Source organism: Hyla sarda, chromosome 7 (genome assembly GCF_029499605.1).
Source record: "Hyla sarda isolate aHylSar1 chromosome 7, aHylSar1.hap1, whole genome shotgun sequence".
NCBI lineage: Eukaryota > Metazoa > Chordata > Amphibia > Anura > Hylidae > Hyla > Hyla sarda.
In genome coordinates, this window is record NC_079195.1 from 31,440,119 (window position 1) to 31,459,718 (window position 19,600).

The window sequence follows — 19,600 nt, forward strand, 5'->3', positions numbered from 1 at the left end:
TCACGATCAGACATCTTATCTCCTATCCTTTGGATAGGGGATAAGATGTCTAGGGGCGGAGTTCCCCTTTAAGGCACACAAAGCTTTACCTGCTTAACATACATTGTAGTATATTTTTTGTTTGTATTTGTACAAGAATAGTGGATGAGACTTAACGGAGCTGTCATCAATGGCCCAGCATTCCAGATTCATGGTTCCTGACCAGTGTGTCATACACCGCATGGGGTTCAATAGGGGGCAGGACATAAGGCATCCCGTTTCCCTCACTGATCACATCGTCACCTTTATTTTTCATCCAAACGTACTTCATCTAAAAATTACATTGGACCTGGAAAGGGTTAACCCATCACGACGGGTCCCCCCCCCCCCCCATAACTTCCCTTTAGCAATTTAAACATCTGCCCTTCCCAAAAATTTGTTGCCGTCACCCATAACACGTTTCCACAGGAGAGAAGCATCAAATCTGCTGGAACCCATTCATAGCAAGGGTGGGGCTATTCTAATGCAGCAAATAAGAGAATTCCCCCCCAGGGAAAGCGATGCTAAGTCACTTGTCATGTAAATAAATGGATCACAAAAAACTTGTCCTAGCGCCCAGTAACCCTAAAGAACTTTTCAATTATGCTAAAATTTCAATGAAAAGATTACATTTTTTTCAGAAATTTTATATTAATTTAGTTTCAAATGCAATTAAATTGCAGCAGTCAACAAAACCTCTAAAAGACCCCCCCTTACAAAAAATTCATATTAATTAATATAATTAATAAACAAAAAATAATAAATTGAGTACAAAAACTTAGCTTCATGATCATCGCTCCAAGGAACCCTAAAGAACTTTTTAAATAGTGCTAAAATGTAAGTAAAAAATCTAAGATTTGTTTTAGGATTTTTTAACCCCTTAAAGGTGTAGTCCAGTGGTGAAAAACTTATCCCCTATCCTAAGGATAGGGGATAAGTTTGAGATCGCGGGGGGTCCGACCACTGGGGCCCCCTGCGATCTCTCTGTACGGGGGCCAGGCTCGCCGGTCAGATAGCGGGTGTCGTCCTCCGCACGAAGCGGCGGCCGACACGCCCCCTCAATACATCTCTATGGCAGAGCCGGAGATGGTCGAAGGCAGCGCTTCGGCTCTGCCATTGAGTTGTATTGAGGGGGCGTGTCGACCGCCGCTTCGTGCGGAGGTCGACACGCCCCCTTCCCGCGGGCTGTCGGGGCTCCGTACAGGAGATCGCAGGGGGCCTCAGCAGTCGGACCCCCCACGATCTCAAACTTATCCCCTATCCTTAGGTTAGGGGATAAGTTGTTCACCACTGGGTTCACCACTGGACTACTTCTTTAAGGACTGAAGTCATTTTGGCCTTAAGGACCGGGCCTTTTTTTTTGCAAATGTGACCCGTGTCACTTTATGCATTAATAACTCTTTGATGCTTTTACGTATCATACTGATTCTGAGAGTGTTTTTTTGTGACATACTCTACTTTATGTTGGTTCTTCAATACTTGCATCATTTCTTTGCGAAAAATTCCATAATTTCATGAACAATTGGTAAATTTAACATTTTTCGAACTTTGAAACTCTCTGTTTGTAAGGAAAATGGACATGCCAAATAAACTATATATTGATTCACATATACTATATGTCTTCTTTATGTTGGCATCATAAAGTTGACATGTTTTTACTTCTTGAAGACGTTAGAGGGTTTCAAAGTTTAGCAGCAATTTTTAAGAAAATTTCTAAATCTGAAGTTTTCAGGGACCAGTTCAGTTTTGAAGTAAATTTGAGGGCCTTTAATTTATAAATCCCCCATAAATTAATCCATTATGAAAACTTTACACCTCAAAGTATTCAAAATGACATTCAGTAAGTTTGTTAACCCTTTAGGGTTTTCACAGGAATAGCTGTAAAGTGGAGGAAAATATTCAAAATCTCCATTTTTAACATTAACATGTTATTGTAGCCGCATTTTTTTAATTTTTACAAGGGGTAACAAAAGAGAAAACCCACAAAATTTGTAACCCCATTTCTTGTTAGTGTGGAAATACCTCATATGAGGATGTAAAATGCTCTGCTGGCGAACTACAGGTCTCAGAAGGGAAGGAATTTTGCTGAAATGGTTTTTGGGGGGCATGTTGCATATAGGAAGCTCCAATGGTGCTAGAATAGTAGGAACCCCCAACATGGCACTCCATTGGAAACTACACCCCTCAAGGAATAAAACAAGGGGTACAGTAGGCCTTAACTTCCCACAGGTGTTTTACAACATTACGTTAAAGTTTGAGGTTTAAATGAAAAATTTGTTTTTTTTACACTAAATTGCTGGTGTTACCCCAAATTTTGCATTTTTATAAGGGGTAATAGGAGAAAAATCACACCAAAATTTGTAGCCCCAAAGGAAAGGAAATACCCCATATGAGGATGTACAATGCTCTGCTGGTGAACTACAGGTCTCAGAAGGGAACGATCAAAATTTGGCTTTTGGAGAGAGAATTTTGCTGAAATGGTTTTTGGGGGGCATGTTGCATTTAGGAAGCCCCCATGGTGCCAGAAGAGCAGGAACCCCCCCCCCTTTGCACTCCATTTTGGAAACTACACCACATATAGACTCCATTTAGGGGTGTAGCAAGTTTTTTTGACCCTTCAGGTGTTTGAGGAAAGTTTGTAGAACTAAGCAGTGAAAATAAAATTTCAAATTTGGATGCATATTTTGCACTTTTAGCACCAATTTTTTTCACTTTCACAAAAATATGAAACTACACCTGCCAAGGTATTCATCTAGGGGTATAATGAGAATTATTTTTAGTTTTGTAAGGGGTTTAGCAAGGTGGAGAAAATCTAAAATTACACTGGCCAAAGTATTCATCTAGGGTCATAATAAGAATTTTTTGTTTTGCTAGGGATTTGCCAATTTGATTTTTGGAAATAAAACGTAATGGCAATAAAGGGGAAATTACTGAATTGCTCACTAATAAGTAATAATATAATTCCAAGGGTGCGTTTAGGGTTATCCAAAATTGCAAAAATAATTAAAGGGCACAAATTCAGATATCAAAACATTCTTGAATGCACAGACCGGGCTTGTGGGGACATGTCTCGCAGTGGTGTATGGTGTTTTTTCTAATGCCATGTTTGGAGCATACCCAACTAGATCCCATACTATTTTTCCTGTAGTTTTAAGCAGAGGCTCTATTGTTGAGTCTTTTCCCTCATAGACTCTAAATTTGTGCGTGTAGCCTGTCGCGCTCTCGCACACTTTATAAAGTTTTCTCCATACCTGGCCCGTTTGTTAGGCAGGTATTGCCTAAAGTGCAACCTTCCCTTGAAGTGCACAAGAGACTCGTCCACTGCAATTTCTTTTTCAGGGGTGTACACTTCAGAAAATTTTCGGTTTAATTTTATATATGCGATCAAAATTGAGATCACTGAGGGGTGGGCAGTTTTCGTTATTAGCATAATGTAAGAATTTGTGGAGGACTTCAAACCGAGCCCTTGACATGACAGCACGGTACAATGAAGTATGGTAAATCGTATCATTACTCCAATAAGAGCAAATTGGGGGCTTTTTAATTATGCTCCTATTTAGCGAAAGGGCAATTTTTTTTTTTTACTCAAGTGGATTGGTTGGCCTCCACTGGTAAGGCCTGGCATGATATGCCTGTGGATGGGCCGCAATAAATTGCTAACCATACCTGTTGGTTTTCTCCACTATCATGCTAATTAACTTTTCTGAAAAGTAGAGCTGATAAAAAATCAGCTTCTGTTAACCCCGTGGTGTTAACACTAATGCCTGCAGTGGCCACAAATTCACACAAATGGGGTATAAAGCTAGAAGCCGGAGCCCACTCAGAGATGGTACTAGGAACTTGGTCAGTACTAATACTAGGACCTGGCTCAGTACTATATGATTTTTTGTATTTTTTATTTTTTTTTTTACGAAAAAAAACCAAGATGTAACTGTGCTACAAACAACAAAACAGTGGCGAACTGTCACCGCTGTCCTGAACAGATCCCTAGAACTAAGCTGGCGGTGAGACTAGTATAGAAAAAAAAAGAACTAGCAAACTGTCCCTGCTATGACAAATCACTACCACTGTAATATTATATATCTTTTTTTTTTATATATATATTTTTCTAACTAACGGAAAAACTGAAACAAAAAGCAAAACTTTAGCGCCACTAGAAATGAAAACACAGCGGTGAACTGTCACTTCTGTCACAAATCAGTGACGGACAAGGTAAAAACGTAAAAGGGTAGTATGGAGGTGTACGAGGTGATGATGGGATGAAAGGGTGACAGACACTTCAGGGGCACTGACAGTAATTTTTATTATTTGTTCTTCACTGTCACTGTTATGGTCAGTGACAGACTTAGTGAACAGGCTACAGTGAAGAAATCTATCACAGACTACAGCAGCTGGTGAATGAATAAATGAATGGGAAGAAGCGTTTCACTGCAGCCTCGCTACAGCACTAGGGATGGAGGGAGGGATGGAGGGAGGGATGGATGGAGGAAGGGAGGGATGGATGGATGGATGGAAGGAGGGATGGATGGATGGATGGAAGGAGGGATGGATGGATGGATGGAAGGAGGGATGGATGGAGGAAGGGAGGGAGGGAGGGATAGATGGATGGAGGAAGGGAGGGAGGGATGGATGGATGGATGGATGGAAGGAGGGATGGATGGAGGAAGGGAGGGAGGGAGGGATGGATGGATTGATGGAGGGATGCATGGAGGGATGGATGGATGGAGGACAGCAGCAGGGGTAAGGGGCACCACAGCTCTTTTTCTTTAACTTTTTCTTTAGCTTTTATAAAAGCTTTTAGGGTGCGTTCACACGCTCTCTGTTTTTGCGGGTTTTCCGCAGCGTATTTGAAAGGGGCGGGCTCTTCTGGGCTGTCCATAGCAGATTGTCCGCGGCGGAATTTACACTGCGGAAAATCCGCCGCAAGCCCCATTGAAGTCAGTAGGGACTGCGGCGGATTTTCCGCAGCGTAAATTCCACCGCGGACAATCTGCTATGGACAGCCAAGAAGAGCCCCTCCCTTTCAAATACGCTGCGGAAAACCTGCAAAAACAGAGAGCGTGTGAACGCACCCTAATACACTATATCTTCTTTCTTCTGCTACGCTAACTCCGGCATTACTGTAACAAATAAGCCGAGACACTGTGATTGGTCCATTGGGACCAATCACAGAGCTCTCTGACTAGGACCTATCACAGATGGTCCTGGGATGTCACGCATCGCCGGGTTAACTGAATGACTTATATAAATGGTGGGATGCACGAACTAGCTGCATAACCTGCCGTTGATATAAGTCATTCTGCATTTATTGCATTTAATAGCATTTTTTTAAATGCAATTATTTCTCAACAGTCAACAAAACCCCCCAAAAGACTCCAATAAAACGAAGAATTTACAAAAAAATAATAAATGGATTACAAAAACTTGTCATAGCTCCAAATGGCCCTAAACATTTTTTTAATGGTGATAAAATGTTAGTAAAATTTTGTAATTTTTTTCAGAATTATTTTTTATAAATTTGGTTTCAAATGCAATTAAATCACAGCAGTCAACTAAACCCTAAAAGACCCCAATAAAAAAACAAAAAATAATAAATTAATAACTAAACGATGACAAAAACTTGTCATAGCGCCACGTGCTTTCAATTGTGCTAAAATGTTAGTGAAAAATTTAAGTTTGTCGGGTCTCTAGAAAGTATTCAGCATGTTGTACAGTAATGGGGTTCAAATACAGGCCTTCATATATATTTATAGTGCCTTTATGATATTCATGGATACCTTTATTTATTTATTTTACTATAATAGGTGTATGGCCAGCCTTTATGATATTCATGGATACCTTTATTTATTTATTTTACTATAATCGGTGCACCTTTATGATATTTATGGATACATTTATTTATTTTCATTTTTTTTTTTTTTTACTATTTTCAGTTTATGGACAGCCTTTATCCCCTTAAGGACGCAGCCCATTTGGGCCTTAAGGACGCAGAAAATTTTATTTTTACGTTTTCATTTTTTCCTCCTCGCCTTCAAAAAATCATAACTCTTTTATATTTTCATCCACAGACTAGTATGAGGGCTTGTGTTTTGCACGACCAGTTGTTCGTTGTAATGCCATCACTCACTTTACTATAAAATGTATGGCGCAACCAAAAAAATACTATTTGTGTGGGGAAATTAAAAAGAAAACATCAATTTTGCTAATTTTTGAAGGTTTCGTTTTCACCCGTACAATTTACGGTAAAAGTGACATGTGTTATTTATTCTGAGGGTCAATACGATTAAAATGATACCTGTGATAACATAGTTTTCTATTACTGTTGCGCTTAAAAAAAATAAACTTTTTAACCAAATTAGTACGTTTAAGATCCCCCTATTTTGAAGACCTATAACTTTTTCATTTTTCCATATAAGCGGCGGTATGAGGGCTCATTTTTTGCGCCGTGATCTATACTTTTTATTGATACCATATTTGCTTATATAAAGCTTTTAATACATTTTTTATTAATTTTTTTTGGAATAAAATGTTATAAAAAGCAGCTATTTTGGACTTTTTTTTTTTACGTTCACGCCGTTCACCGTACGGTATCATTAACATTTTATTTTAATAGTTCATATATTTATGCACGCGGCGATACCAAATATGTATAGAAAATATTTTTTAACACTTTTTGGGGGTGAAATAGGGAAAATGGGGCAATTTAAGTTTTTATTGGGGGAGGGGGTTTTTCAAATTTTTTTAACTTTATTTTTTTTACTTTTTTTTAACACTTTAATAGTCCCCATAGGGGACTATTCATAGCAATCATTCAATTGCTAATCCTGTTCAGTGCTATGTATAGGACACAGCACTGATCAGGGTTATCGGTCATCTTCTACTCTGGTCTGCGGGAAGGCAGATCAGAGCAGAAGACTCCAGGAAGACAGCGGAGGCAGGTGAGCGGACCTCCGGCTGCCGTGCTGGATGATCGGATCGCCGCGGCAGCGATGCGGGCGATCCGATCATCCAATTAAGTGACCACGATGCTGCAGATACCGTGATCTGTATTGATCACGGCATCTGAGGGGTTAATGGCGGACATCCGCGGGATCGCGGATGTCCGCCATTACCGGCGGGTCCCTGGCTGCGATCAACAGCCGGGACCTGCCGCGCATGATCCGGGCATTGCTCCGATGCCCGCGGTTATGCTTAGGACGTAAATGTACGTCCTGGTGCGTTAAGTACCACGTCACCAGGATGTAGATTTATGGCGCTCGTCATTAAGGAGTTATTGGTACTGTTCTGATTTACTTCACTGATTTATGCAGTTTATTCAGTCTCTAGAAAGTATCCAGCATCTGGTACAGTAATGGGGTCTACATACACACCTTCATATATATTTAGAGTGCCTATATGATAGCTGTTGATATATTTATTGACTAGCTGGCATAGCAATTACTATGGGGCCAAGAAAATATGAAAACCCATTTCCATTCAGATATAAGATGCAGTTACTGATGACTATGGATGATGGAAGAGAGCGTGAAAAAAATTATTTGGCCTTTGACAAGATTTCCTGTAAAGCTTTATGGTTGACATCATTGTATTTATTATCCCTGCACTGTAACATCACTGTGAGTATTATCCGTATGTAGATATTATGACTGTGCTATAACCTTTCTTCACGCATTATTCCAATATTGTGACATTATGTACACAATTTCTGTTTATAATATCTTTGTACTGACATCACTGTGTATATATTATCCCTGTACTGTGACATCACTGTGTGTTTATCTCTGCATTGTGACATTACTGTATGTGTGACATCTCTCATGTCTGTACTGTGACATCATTGTGTGTATAATATCTATGTACTGTGACATCACTCTGTGTCTATTATCTTTACACGGTGACATCACTGTGTTTATAATCTGTGATGTCCTAGTACAGAACATGGTCCTGTACTACCCTTAGGCCATGTCAGGTTGAGTCCCTCAGTGACCTGGGGCTCCCCTGCAAGGTCTCCCCCCTTTTGGTTTTATAAAGGCGTGTATATCACTTTAATGCCTAGACAGGATCCCTATGTATAGATAGCATAGAGGACCTGTGGGAGGTCTCAAGGACCTGTGTACGTCACATGTTATGTTATATAGTCACATGATTTGTTGTCACATGTTCTCCCAGAGAGCACCAGCTTAACCTATGACTTGCAGGTTGACCAATGGGCTTTAGTCCAGCCCCCCACTATATAAAGGGGCGGCCATTACAATTTCTCTTTTTTCCCCATCAGTCTTTACTGAGACAGCAACCACCAGAAATCTCAGTGCAAGTGATCAGCATCTGGAAGGCCACAAAGCTACAGTCTCTCCAGTAAGTCTCCAGTCTATATCTGCGGTCACTGAAACTAGTCAAGTCCTGCACATAGTCAAGTCAAGTCTAATTTCAAGTCAAGTTATCTACAAGTATATTGGTCCAGCAAGCTGCGAGGTCCACTGGGTCCTGGACACCTCTCTGGGAAATCTGGCCTTAGCTGTGAAGATAATTCCATCTGTCTTCTACTCAGTAAAGCCGCCGTTTGACCATAACTGGTTGTGGACTCTCATTTCACTTCTAGCAATTGGGAAAGCGGAGAATCCGGGTGTGTGGTGTTCCTGAACCCGAAAACCACACTGGCGCCACGAACACCAGGGGTTAATACATCCAGCCCCCGGGATTAATACCATCTGATCCCACCACTCACACCGCTACACCCGTGGTCCTGCCCTTACACCCGGTGGTCCACCACAAATATGTCTGTACTTTCACATCACTGTGTGTATAATATTTCTGTACTGTAACATCACTGCATGTATAATATCTCTGTACTGTGACATTACGGTGTGTATAATATCTCTGTACTGTGACATCACTGTGTATATAATATCTCTGTACTGTAACATTACAGTGTGTATAATATCTCTGTACTGTGACATCACTGTGTATATAATATCTCTGTACTGTAACATTACGGTGTGTATAATATCTCTGTACTGTGACATCACTGTGTATATAATATCTCTGTACTGTGACATCATTGTGTGTATAATATCTCTGTACTGTGACATCACTGTGTATATAATATCTCTGTACTGTAACATCATTGTGTGTATAATATCTCTGTACTTTCACATCACTGCATGTATAATATCTCTGTACTGTAACATCACTGCATGTATAATATCTCTGTACTGTAACATCACTGCATGTATAATATCTCTTAACTGAGACATTACGGTGTGTATAATATCTCTGTACTGTAACATTACGGTGTGTATAATATCTCTGTACTGTGACATCACTGTGTATATAATATCTCTGTACTGTGACATCACTGTGTATATAATATCTCTGTACTGTGACATCACTGTGTATATAATATCTCTGTACTGTGACATCATTGTGTGTATAATATCTCTGTACTTTCACATCACTGCATGTATAATATCTCTGTACTGTAACATAACTGCATGTATAATATCTCTGTACTCTAACATCACTGCATGTATAATAACTCTTAACTGAGACATTACGGTGTGTATAATATCTCTGTACTGTAACATTACGGTGTGTATAATATCTCTGTACTGTGACATCACTGTGTATATAATATCTCTGTACTGTGACATCACTGTGTATATAATATCTCTGTACTGTGACATCACTGTGTATATAATATAATATCTCTGTACTGTGACATTACGGTGTGTATAATATCTCTGTACTGTAACATTACGGTGTGTATAAAATCTCTGTACTGTGACATCACTGTGTATATAATATGTCTGTACTGGAGACTGTGGAGATCGCTCTCACTGAACATCCAGATTGCTCACCTGTGCCCGGGACCGGCCGGTACCGCCCTCGGCCAAAAGTCCAATCAACAAAAGAAGAAGGTCTGGCACATTAGGTGGTGGATAAAATAAGCTTTCCTTTATTCACAAATCTTGACACGATTCACATACAGAAAAGGTCTGACGCGTTTCACCTACGTTGAGGCTTAATCTTAGTCTATGATTAAGCCTCAACGTAGGTGAAACGCGTCAGACCTTTTCTGTATGTGAATCGTGTCAAGATTTGTGAATAAAGGAAAGCTTATTTTATCCACCACCTAATGTGCTGGACCTTCTGCTTTTATTGAATATCTCTGTACTGTAACATTACGGTGTGTATAATATCTCTGTACTGTGACATCACTGTGTATATAATATCTCTGTACTGTAACATTACAGTGTGTATAATATCTCTGTACTGTGACATCACTGTGTATATAATATCTCTGTACTGTAACATTACGGTGTGTATAATATCTCTGTACTGTGACATCACTGTGTATATAATATCTCTGTACTGTAACATTACAGTGTGTATAATATCTCTGTACTGTGACATCACTGTGTATATAATATCTCTGTACTGTAACATTACGGTGTGTATAATATCTCTGTACTGTGACATCACTGTGTATATAATATCTCTGTACTGTGACATCACTGTGTATATAATATCTCTGTACTGTAACACTACAGTGTGTATAATATCTCGGTACTGTGACATCACTGTGTATATAATATCTCTGTACTGTGACATCATTGTTCTTATAATATCTCTGTACTGTAACATTACAGTGTGTATAATATCTCTGTACTGTGACATCACTGTGTATATAATATCTCTGTACTGTAACATTACAGTGTGTATAATATCTCTGTACTGTGACATCACTGTGTATATAATATCTCTGTACTGTGACATTACGGTGTGTATAATATCTCTGTACTGTGACATCACTGTGTATATAATATCTCTGTACTGTGACATTACTGCGTGTATAATATCTCTGTACTGTGACATCACTGTGTATATAATATCTCTGTACTGTAACATTACAGTGTGTATAATATCTCTGTACTGTGACATCACTTTGTATATAATATCTCTTTACTGTAACATTACGGTGTGTATAATATCTCTGTACTGTGACATCACTGTGTATATAATATCTCTGTACTGTGACATTACGGTGTGTATAATATCTCTGTACTGTGACATCACTGTGTATATAATATCTCTGTACTGTGACATCACTGTGTATATAATATCTCTGTACTGTGACATCACTGTGTATATAATATCTCTGTACTGTGACATCACTGTGTATACAATATCTCTGTACTGTTACATCACTGTGTATATAATATCTCTGTACTGTAACACTACAGTGTGTATAATATCTCTGTACTGTGACATCACTGTGTATATAATATCTCTGTACTGTGACATCATTGTTCTTATAATATCTCTGTACTGTAACATTACAGTGTGTATAATATCTCTGTACTGTGACATCACTGTGTATATAATATCTCTGTACTGTAACATTACGGTGTGTATAATATCTCTGTACTGTGACATCACTGTGTATATAATATCTCTGTACTGTGACATTACGGTGTGTATAATATCTCTGTACTGTAACATTACAGTGTGTATAATATCTCTGTACTGTGACATCACTGTGTATATAATATCTCTGTACTGTAACATTACGGTGTGTATAATATCTCTGTACTGTGACATCACTGTGTATATAATATCTCTGTACTGTAACATTACGGTGTGTATAATATCTCTGTACTGTGACATCACTGTGTATATAATATCTCTGTACTGTGACATCACTGTGTATATAATATCTCTGTACTGTAACATTACGGTGTGTATAATATCTCTGAACTGTGACATCACTGTGTATATAATATCTCTGTACTGTAACATTACGGTGTGTATAATATCTCTGTACTGTGACATCACTGTGTATATAATATCTCTGTACTGTGACATCACTGTGTATATAATATCTCTGTACTGTGACATCACTGTGTATACAATATCTCTGTACTGTGACATCACTGTGTATATAATATCTCTGTACTGTAACACTACAGTGTGTATAATATCTCGGTACTGTGACATCACTGTGTATATAATATCTCTGTACTGTGACATCATTGTTCTTATAATATCTCTGTACTGTAACATTACAGTGTGTATAATATCTCTGTACTGTGACATCACTGTGTATATAATATCTCTGTACTGTAACATTACAGTGTGTATAATATCTCTGTACTGTGACATCACTGTGTATATAATATCTCTGTACTGTGACATCACTGTGTATATAATATCTCTGTACTGTAACATTACAGTGTGTATAATATCTCTGTACTGTGACATCACTGTGTATATAATATCTCTGAACTGTGACATCACTGTGTATATAATATTTCTGTACTGTAACATTACGGTGTGTATAATATCTCTGTACTGTGACATCACTGTGTATATAATATCTCTGTACTGTGACATCACTGTGTATATAATATCTCTGTACTGTGACATCACTGTGTATACAATATCTCTGTACTGTGACATCACTGTGTATATAATATCTCTGTACTGTAACACTACAGTGTGTATAATATCTCGGTACTGTGACATCACTGTGTATATAATATCTCTGTACTGTGACATCATTGTTCTTATAATATCTCTGTACTGTAACATTACAGTGTGTATAATATCTCTGTACTGTGACATCACTGTGTATATAATATCTCTGTACTGTAACATTACAGTGTGTATAATATCTCTGTACTGTGACATCACTGTGTATATAATATCTCTGTACTGTGACATCACTGTGTATATAATATCTCTGTACTGTAACATTACAGTGTGTATAATATCTCTGTACTGTGACATCACTGTGTATATAATATCTCTGTACTGTGACATTACGGTGTGTATAATATCTCTGTACTGTGACATCACTGTGTATATAATATCTCTGTACTGTAACATTACGGTGTGTATAATATCTCTGTACTGTGACATTACGGTGTGTATAATATCTCTGTACTGTAACATTACGGTGTGTATAATATCTCTGTACTGTGACATCACTGTGTATATAATATCTCTGTGCTGTAACATTACGGTGTGTATAATATCTCTGTACTGTGACATCACTGTGTATATAATATCTCTGTACTGTAACATTACAGTGTGTATAATATCTCTATACTGTGACATCACTGTGTATATAATATCTCTGTACTGTAACATTACAGTGTGTATAATATCTCTGTACTGTGACATCACTGTGTATATAATATCTCTGTACTGTAACATTACGGTGTGTATAATATCTCTGTACTGTGACATTACGGTGTGTTTAATATCTCTGTACTGTAACATTACAGTGTGTATAATATCTCTGTACTCTGACATTACTGCGTGTATAATATCTCTGTACTGTGACATTACGGTGTGTATAATATCTCTGTACTGTGACATCACTGTGTATATAATATCTCTGTACTGTAACATTACAGTGTGTATAATATCTCTGTACTGTAACATTACAGTGTGTATAATATCTCTGTACTGTGACATCACTGTGTATATAATATCTCTGTGCTGTAACATTACGGTGTGTATAATATCTCTGTACTGTGACATCACTGTGCATATAATATCTCTGTACTGTAACATTACAGTGTGTATAATATCTCTATACTGTGACATCACTGTGTATATAATATCTCTGTACTGTGACATCACTGTGTATATAATATCTCTGTACTGTGACATCACTGTGTATATAATATCTCTGTACTGTAACATTACAGTGTGTATAATATCTCTGTACTGTGACATCACTGTGTATATAATATCTCTGTACTGTAACATTACGGTGTGTATAATATCTCTGTACTGTGACATCACTGTGTATATAATATATCTGTACTGTAACATGACGGTGTGTATAATATCTCTGTACTGTGACATCACTGTGTATATAATATCTCTGTACTGTAACATTACGGTGTGTATAATATCTCTGTACTGTGACATCACTGTGTATATAATATCTCTGTACTGTGACATCACTGTGTATACAATATCTCTGTACTGTGACATCACTGTGTATATAATATCTCTGTACTGTAACACTACAGTGTGTATAATATCTCTGTACTGTGACATCACTGTGTATATAATATCTCTGTACTGTAACATTACAGTGTGTATAATATCTCTGTACTGTGACATCACTTTGTATATAATATCTCTGTACTGTAACATTACGGTGTGTATAATATCTCTGTACTGTGACATCACTGTGTATATATCTTTGTACTGTAACATTACGGTGTGGTACATTAACCCTGCATTGTGACTTGTTTTTCCTATCTTTGTATTGTCACATTTCTATGTTTATTATCACAGTACTGTATGGTTACTTGTTATGTCAATTGGATTCATCACCTCCTAAATAGTCCTTAAGGACTTCCTCATTAACACATCAAAATAACCATTATAAAGGAACGTGGTGATTTCCATTTGGTGATGTTACCACATTTCTTACGAATTCATTATTCCTTTAATGGCCTTGGCATCTCCACAACATAATTAGGGCAGCTTTGAGTAGACACTGCCCATAGAAGTCTAAGGAGAGGGAGCACAAGAAAAAGAGGGGGGGGGGGGGCATGCTAAAGTTTTTGTAGTATTAGCTCTCACTCCAGTGCTGGATTCACAGCTCAGTACTGCTCTATAGTATCCTCCATGCTGCTTCTTCTTAGGATGTGTGTAGAAAAAGAGTCTCCCCTCTTTTGTATGTCTGTAGTGTATGGGAGACATCCGCAAAGTTGACATTTTTGGCTGATAGTTGCACAAAAGATCTTTCAGGAAAGAATATTCTCAGAACGTTTAAGAAAGATTTCTTGTCCTTTACATTACTGATCATGGGAGCAAAGAGGAGCGAAGGGAGACCCGGAGCGGAGCAGCGGCGTGACAGGGGCATTAGAAGCCCCTTCACCTAATGTTGGGATAATGTAACCATAGGGGGTTTCAGGGGTAGCTGGCCCTTTAAGTGGGGGTTGTGAGCAGAAGGTGACATGAGGGGCATAGGGGTTCAAAAGTTTAAGGGGAGGAGCCTGGAAACTGTACTTAGAGGCTGGGGGGGAGTTGGAGCTCACTCTGGTGGGAGAAGAAGCAGAGTAAGGTCCCGCCCACCTGCCCTAATTTTGTTCCGGGGTTGTCATTTTCATAGTGCGGTTTTGGCAGGAAAAAATAGGTCGTTGGAGGGATTAATTGCTGGTAATTGCAGAGTTTGTATTAGAGGAATGGTGTTGACAGCTGTTGGGGACACAGCTGAATGGGCCTCCTGGTGGTGTGTCGGGGCCCCAGGAGTTGTTGTTAGCAGGCACTAACGCTTGTGGGTGCCCCTGAGTCAGGTGAATGCGGCCAGGCGTAAATTGTTAGTGCCTAGGTTAGTGAGGAAAAGTTAAATGGATTTAGTCCTCCAGGTACCCCTCCATTGCTTGGGTTATGATTCAAGAAAATGTTTGAATAATTGTTTGTTTATGATAATACTGTTATGTATATTTAAGTATTTGTTAATAAACGGGCCTGACCGGCCCATTTTCACTACAGTTTGTGTCAGGTTTTTTATGGGGGAAATGGTGGGCGGTGGAACGGGTGATGGGCTGGTGAGGTATTTTAGTGGGGAAGGGGGCGGGTCTAACGTCCCTCCAGTCATACATGCCCAGTGTGAACAACTGTAATGGCCGCTCATCAACCACTACCAAAGGATTTTCTTACCTCTTGGTTGTATTGGACTTTGACAGAGTTTGAAGCACCCAGTTCTGTAAACAGGAATAATTATGATCGTTATTATGCAGGAAAATAATAATAATAAGTAAAATAAATCTATAGCCAACTCTATATAGTAATTGCATTTAGAGTACTTGACAGGGTAGGGTCACAGATAACGAATACGCAGCACATTTTACGATGCGCCAAATCAGCTGCACAGCAGGGAATATGCTGCATATTCTCCTGTGGTCAGACACACAGGCCTACCCGGCGGCAGCCCTGTGGGCACAGTGGGGTTTGAAGGTGGGCCGAGCGCCCCACAGTCACGTTTGCACGCTGGCCCCGTCCCTGCACACACGCTGGCCCCATCCCTGCACACACGCTGGCCCCGTCTCCACACACACGCTGGCCCCGTCCCTGCACACACGCTGGCCCCGTCCCTGCACACACGCTGGCCCCATCCCTGCACACACGCTGGCCCCGTCTCCACACACACGCTGGCCCCATCCCTGCACACACGCTGGCCCCGTCTCCGCACACACGCTGGCCCCGTCCCTGCACACGCTGGCCCCGTCCCTGCACACACGCTGGCCCCGTCTCCACACACACGCTGGCCCCATCCCTGCACACACGCTGGCCCCGTCCCTGCACACACGCTGGCCCCATCCCTGCACACACGTTGGCCCCGTCTCCACACACATGCTGGCCCCGTCTCCACACACACACTGGCCCCGTCTCCACACACACACTGGCCCCGTCTCCACACACACGCTGGCCCCGTCCCTGCACACACGCTGGCCCCGTCTCCACACACACGCTGGCCCCGTCCCTGCACACACAGGGCTGCCGCTAATGAATCACTGCACTTGCAATTCAATGACACGTGGAATAAAAATAGAATATCGAGTAAAAGTACTTAAGTCCATAAAAAGTTATGAAATGGGACGATAACCGAGTGATGAGTATGTACGGGAAAGGTAGGCTGATAAGGAAAGATTTATGAGGTTCCTGGTTGTTCATGACATTGTTATTGTTACTGCTTAAAATAAAAATTTCTTGCCCTCCTCCAAAAAGTGCACGCCTCTCTGGACCTCTATGGAAATGTTTTTCAACTAGTGTGCCTCAGCCCATCCGTAGGTGTGCCGCAGAGCTGGTGGCATCCTGTAGTGTTAACCCTGTAGGGAGGACCCCCCCCCTGTAGTTTGGCCTCTGTAGGTAGGACCCTCCTGTAGGTAGTTTTCCCCCTGTATGCAGGACCAACGGCACTTACTCTGTACCCTGTCTGCGGCCCCATTCTCTTTAAAAATGTAGATTTGCTTCCTGTCTGTCCTGCATACCGGGGAGAATTACCTACAGCGGGGTCCTGCCTATAGTGGGCAAAGTACAGGGGATCCCACCTACAGGAAGCAATCAACCTACAGGTGGGCCTACCTACAGGAAGCAATCAACCTACAGGAGGTCCCACCTACAGGAAGCAATCAACCTACAGGAGGTCCCACCTACAGGAAGCAATCAACCTACAGGAGGTCCCACCTACAACCTAAAGGAGGACCTACCTAAAGGGGGACTGCAATCTACCTACAGGGTCCTGCCTTCATGGGGCAAACTATAAAACATTTTGTACAGCCCTCTGTTCCAAAGATATGACAGACACCAGTGGGGGGTAAATGCTCACTTTACGCCTTGTTACGTTCCTCAAGGGGTCTAGTTTCCAAAATGGTATGCCATGTGTTTTTTTTTTGCTGTCCTGGCACCATATGGGCTTCCTAAATGCGACATGCCCCCCGAGCAAAATTTGCTCTCAAAAAGCCAAATATGACTCCTTCTCTTCTGAGCATTGTAGTTTGCCCGTAGTGCACTTCAGGTCAACTTATGGGGTACCTCCATACTCAGAAGAGATGTGGTTACAAATTTTGGGGGGTATTTTCTGCTATTAACCCTTGCAAAAATGTGAAATTTGGGGGGGAAACACACCTTTTAGTTAATTTTTTTTTTTTTTTATGTATGCAAAAGTCGTGAAACCCCTGTGGGGTATTAAGGCTCACTTTATTTCTTGTTACGTTCCACAAAGGGTCTAGTATCCAAAATGGTATGCCGTGTGTTTTTTTTTTTTTGCTGTCCTGGCACCATAGGGGCTTCCTAAATGCGACATGCCCCCGAGCAAAATTTGCTCTCAAAAAGCCAAATATGACTCCTTCTCTTCTGAGCATTGTGGTTCACCCATAGTACACTTCAGGTCAACTTATGGGGTACCGCCATACTCAGAAGAGATGGGGTTACAATGTTTGGGGGGTATTTTCTGCTATTAACCCTTGCAAAAATTTTAAATTTGGGGGGAAACACACATTTTAGTGAAATTTTATTTTTATTTTTTTACATATGCAAAAGTCGTGAAACCCCTGTGGGGTATTAAGGCTCACTTTATTCCTTGTTACGTACCTCAAGGGGTCTAGTTTCCAAAATGGTATGCCATGTGGGGGATTTTTGCTGTTCTGGCACCATAGGGGCTTCCTAAATGCAACATGACCCCCAAAAACCATTTAAAAAAAACGTACTCTCCAAAATCCCATTGTCGCTCCTTCGCTTCTGAGCCCTCTACTGCGCCCGCCGAACACTTTACATAGACATATGAGGTATGTGCTTACTCGAGAGAAATTGGGCCACAAATATAAGTATAAATTTTCTCCCTTTACCCTTTGTAAAAATTCAAAAATTGGGTCTACAAGAACATGCGAGTGTAAAAAATGGAGATTGTGAATTTTCTCCTTCACTTTGCTGCTATTCCTGTGAAACACCTAAAGGGTTAAAACGCTGTCATTTTGAATACTTTGGGGGGTGCAGTTTTTATAATGGGGTCATTTGTGGGGTATTTCTAATATGAAGACCCTTCAAATCCACTTCAAACCTGAACTGGTCCCTGAAAAATTGTGAGTTTGGAAATTTAGTGAAAAATTGGAAAATTGCTGATGAACTTTGAAGCCCTCTGGTGTCTTCCAAAAGTAAAAACACGTCAATTTTATGATGCAAACATAAAGTAGACATATTGTGTATGTGAATAAAAATGATTTGGAATATCCATTTTCCTTACAAGCAGAGAGCTTCAAAGTTAGAAAAATGCTAAATTTTCAAATTTTTCATCAAATTTTGGGATTTTTCACCAAGAAAGGATGCAAGATACCACAACATTTTACCACTATGTTAAAGTAGAATATGTCACGAAAAAAAAATCTCGGAATCAGAATGATAAGTAAAAGCATTCCAGAGTTATTAATGTTTAAAGTGACAGTGGTCAGATGTGCAAAAAATGGCTGGGTCCTAAGGTGTCAAATGGCTGGGTCCTTAAGGGGTTAATTAATAGTGTTGAGCGGCATAGGCCATATTCGAATTCGCGAATATTCGCGAATATATGGACGAATATTCGTCATATATTCGCGAATATTCGCATATTCGTTATATTCCCGTTTTATTTTCGCATTTGCGAACATTCGCGTATGCGAAAACTATCATATGTGCATATTAGCATATACAAAATTAACATACGCGAAAATTCGCATATGGAAAAATTCGCATGTGCTAATTTTCGCATATGCTAATTTTCGCATATGCGAATTTTCGCGCGCCAGTCTCACACAGTAGTATTACAGCCTTCTTTACACCACACAAGCTGGAAGCAGAGAGGGATGATCACTGTGATGTGTACTGTGAAAAAAAAAAAAAAATGAATATTCGTAATTACGAATATATAGCGCTATATTCGCGAAATTCGCGAATTCGCGAATATGCGATATTCGCGAATAATATTCGAATTGCGAATATTCGTGAGCAACACTATTAATTAAAGGGGTACTCTGGTGGAAAAATGTTTTTTTAATCAACTGATGCCAGAAAGTTATAG

General features: G+C 39.9%; 1 protein-coding gene across 8 annotated transcripts in view; it reads right to left on the bottom strand.

Annotated features, from left to right (window-relative positions):
- The window catches only part of SCNN1A (sodium channel epithelial 1 subunit alpha), a 244,685-nt gene that overhangs the window by 24,218 nt on the left and 200,867 nt on the right, over positions 1-19,600 (bottom strand). For all 8 annotated transcript variants that reach the window (XM_056530726.1, XM_056530728.1, XM_056530724.1 and 5 more), the window contains one exon: positions 15,712-15,755. In XM_056530726.1, coding sequence (XP_056386701.1) covers positions 15,712-15,755 — 44 coding nt within the window. The remainder of the gene's footprint in view (positions 1-15,711; positions 15,756-19,600) is intronic.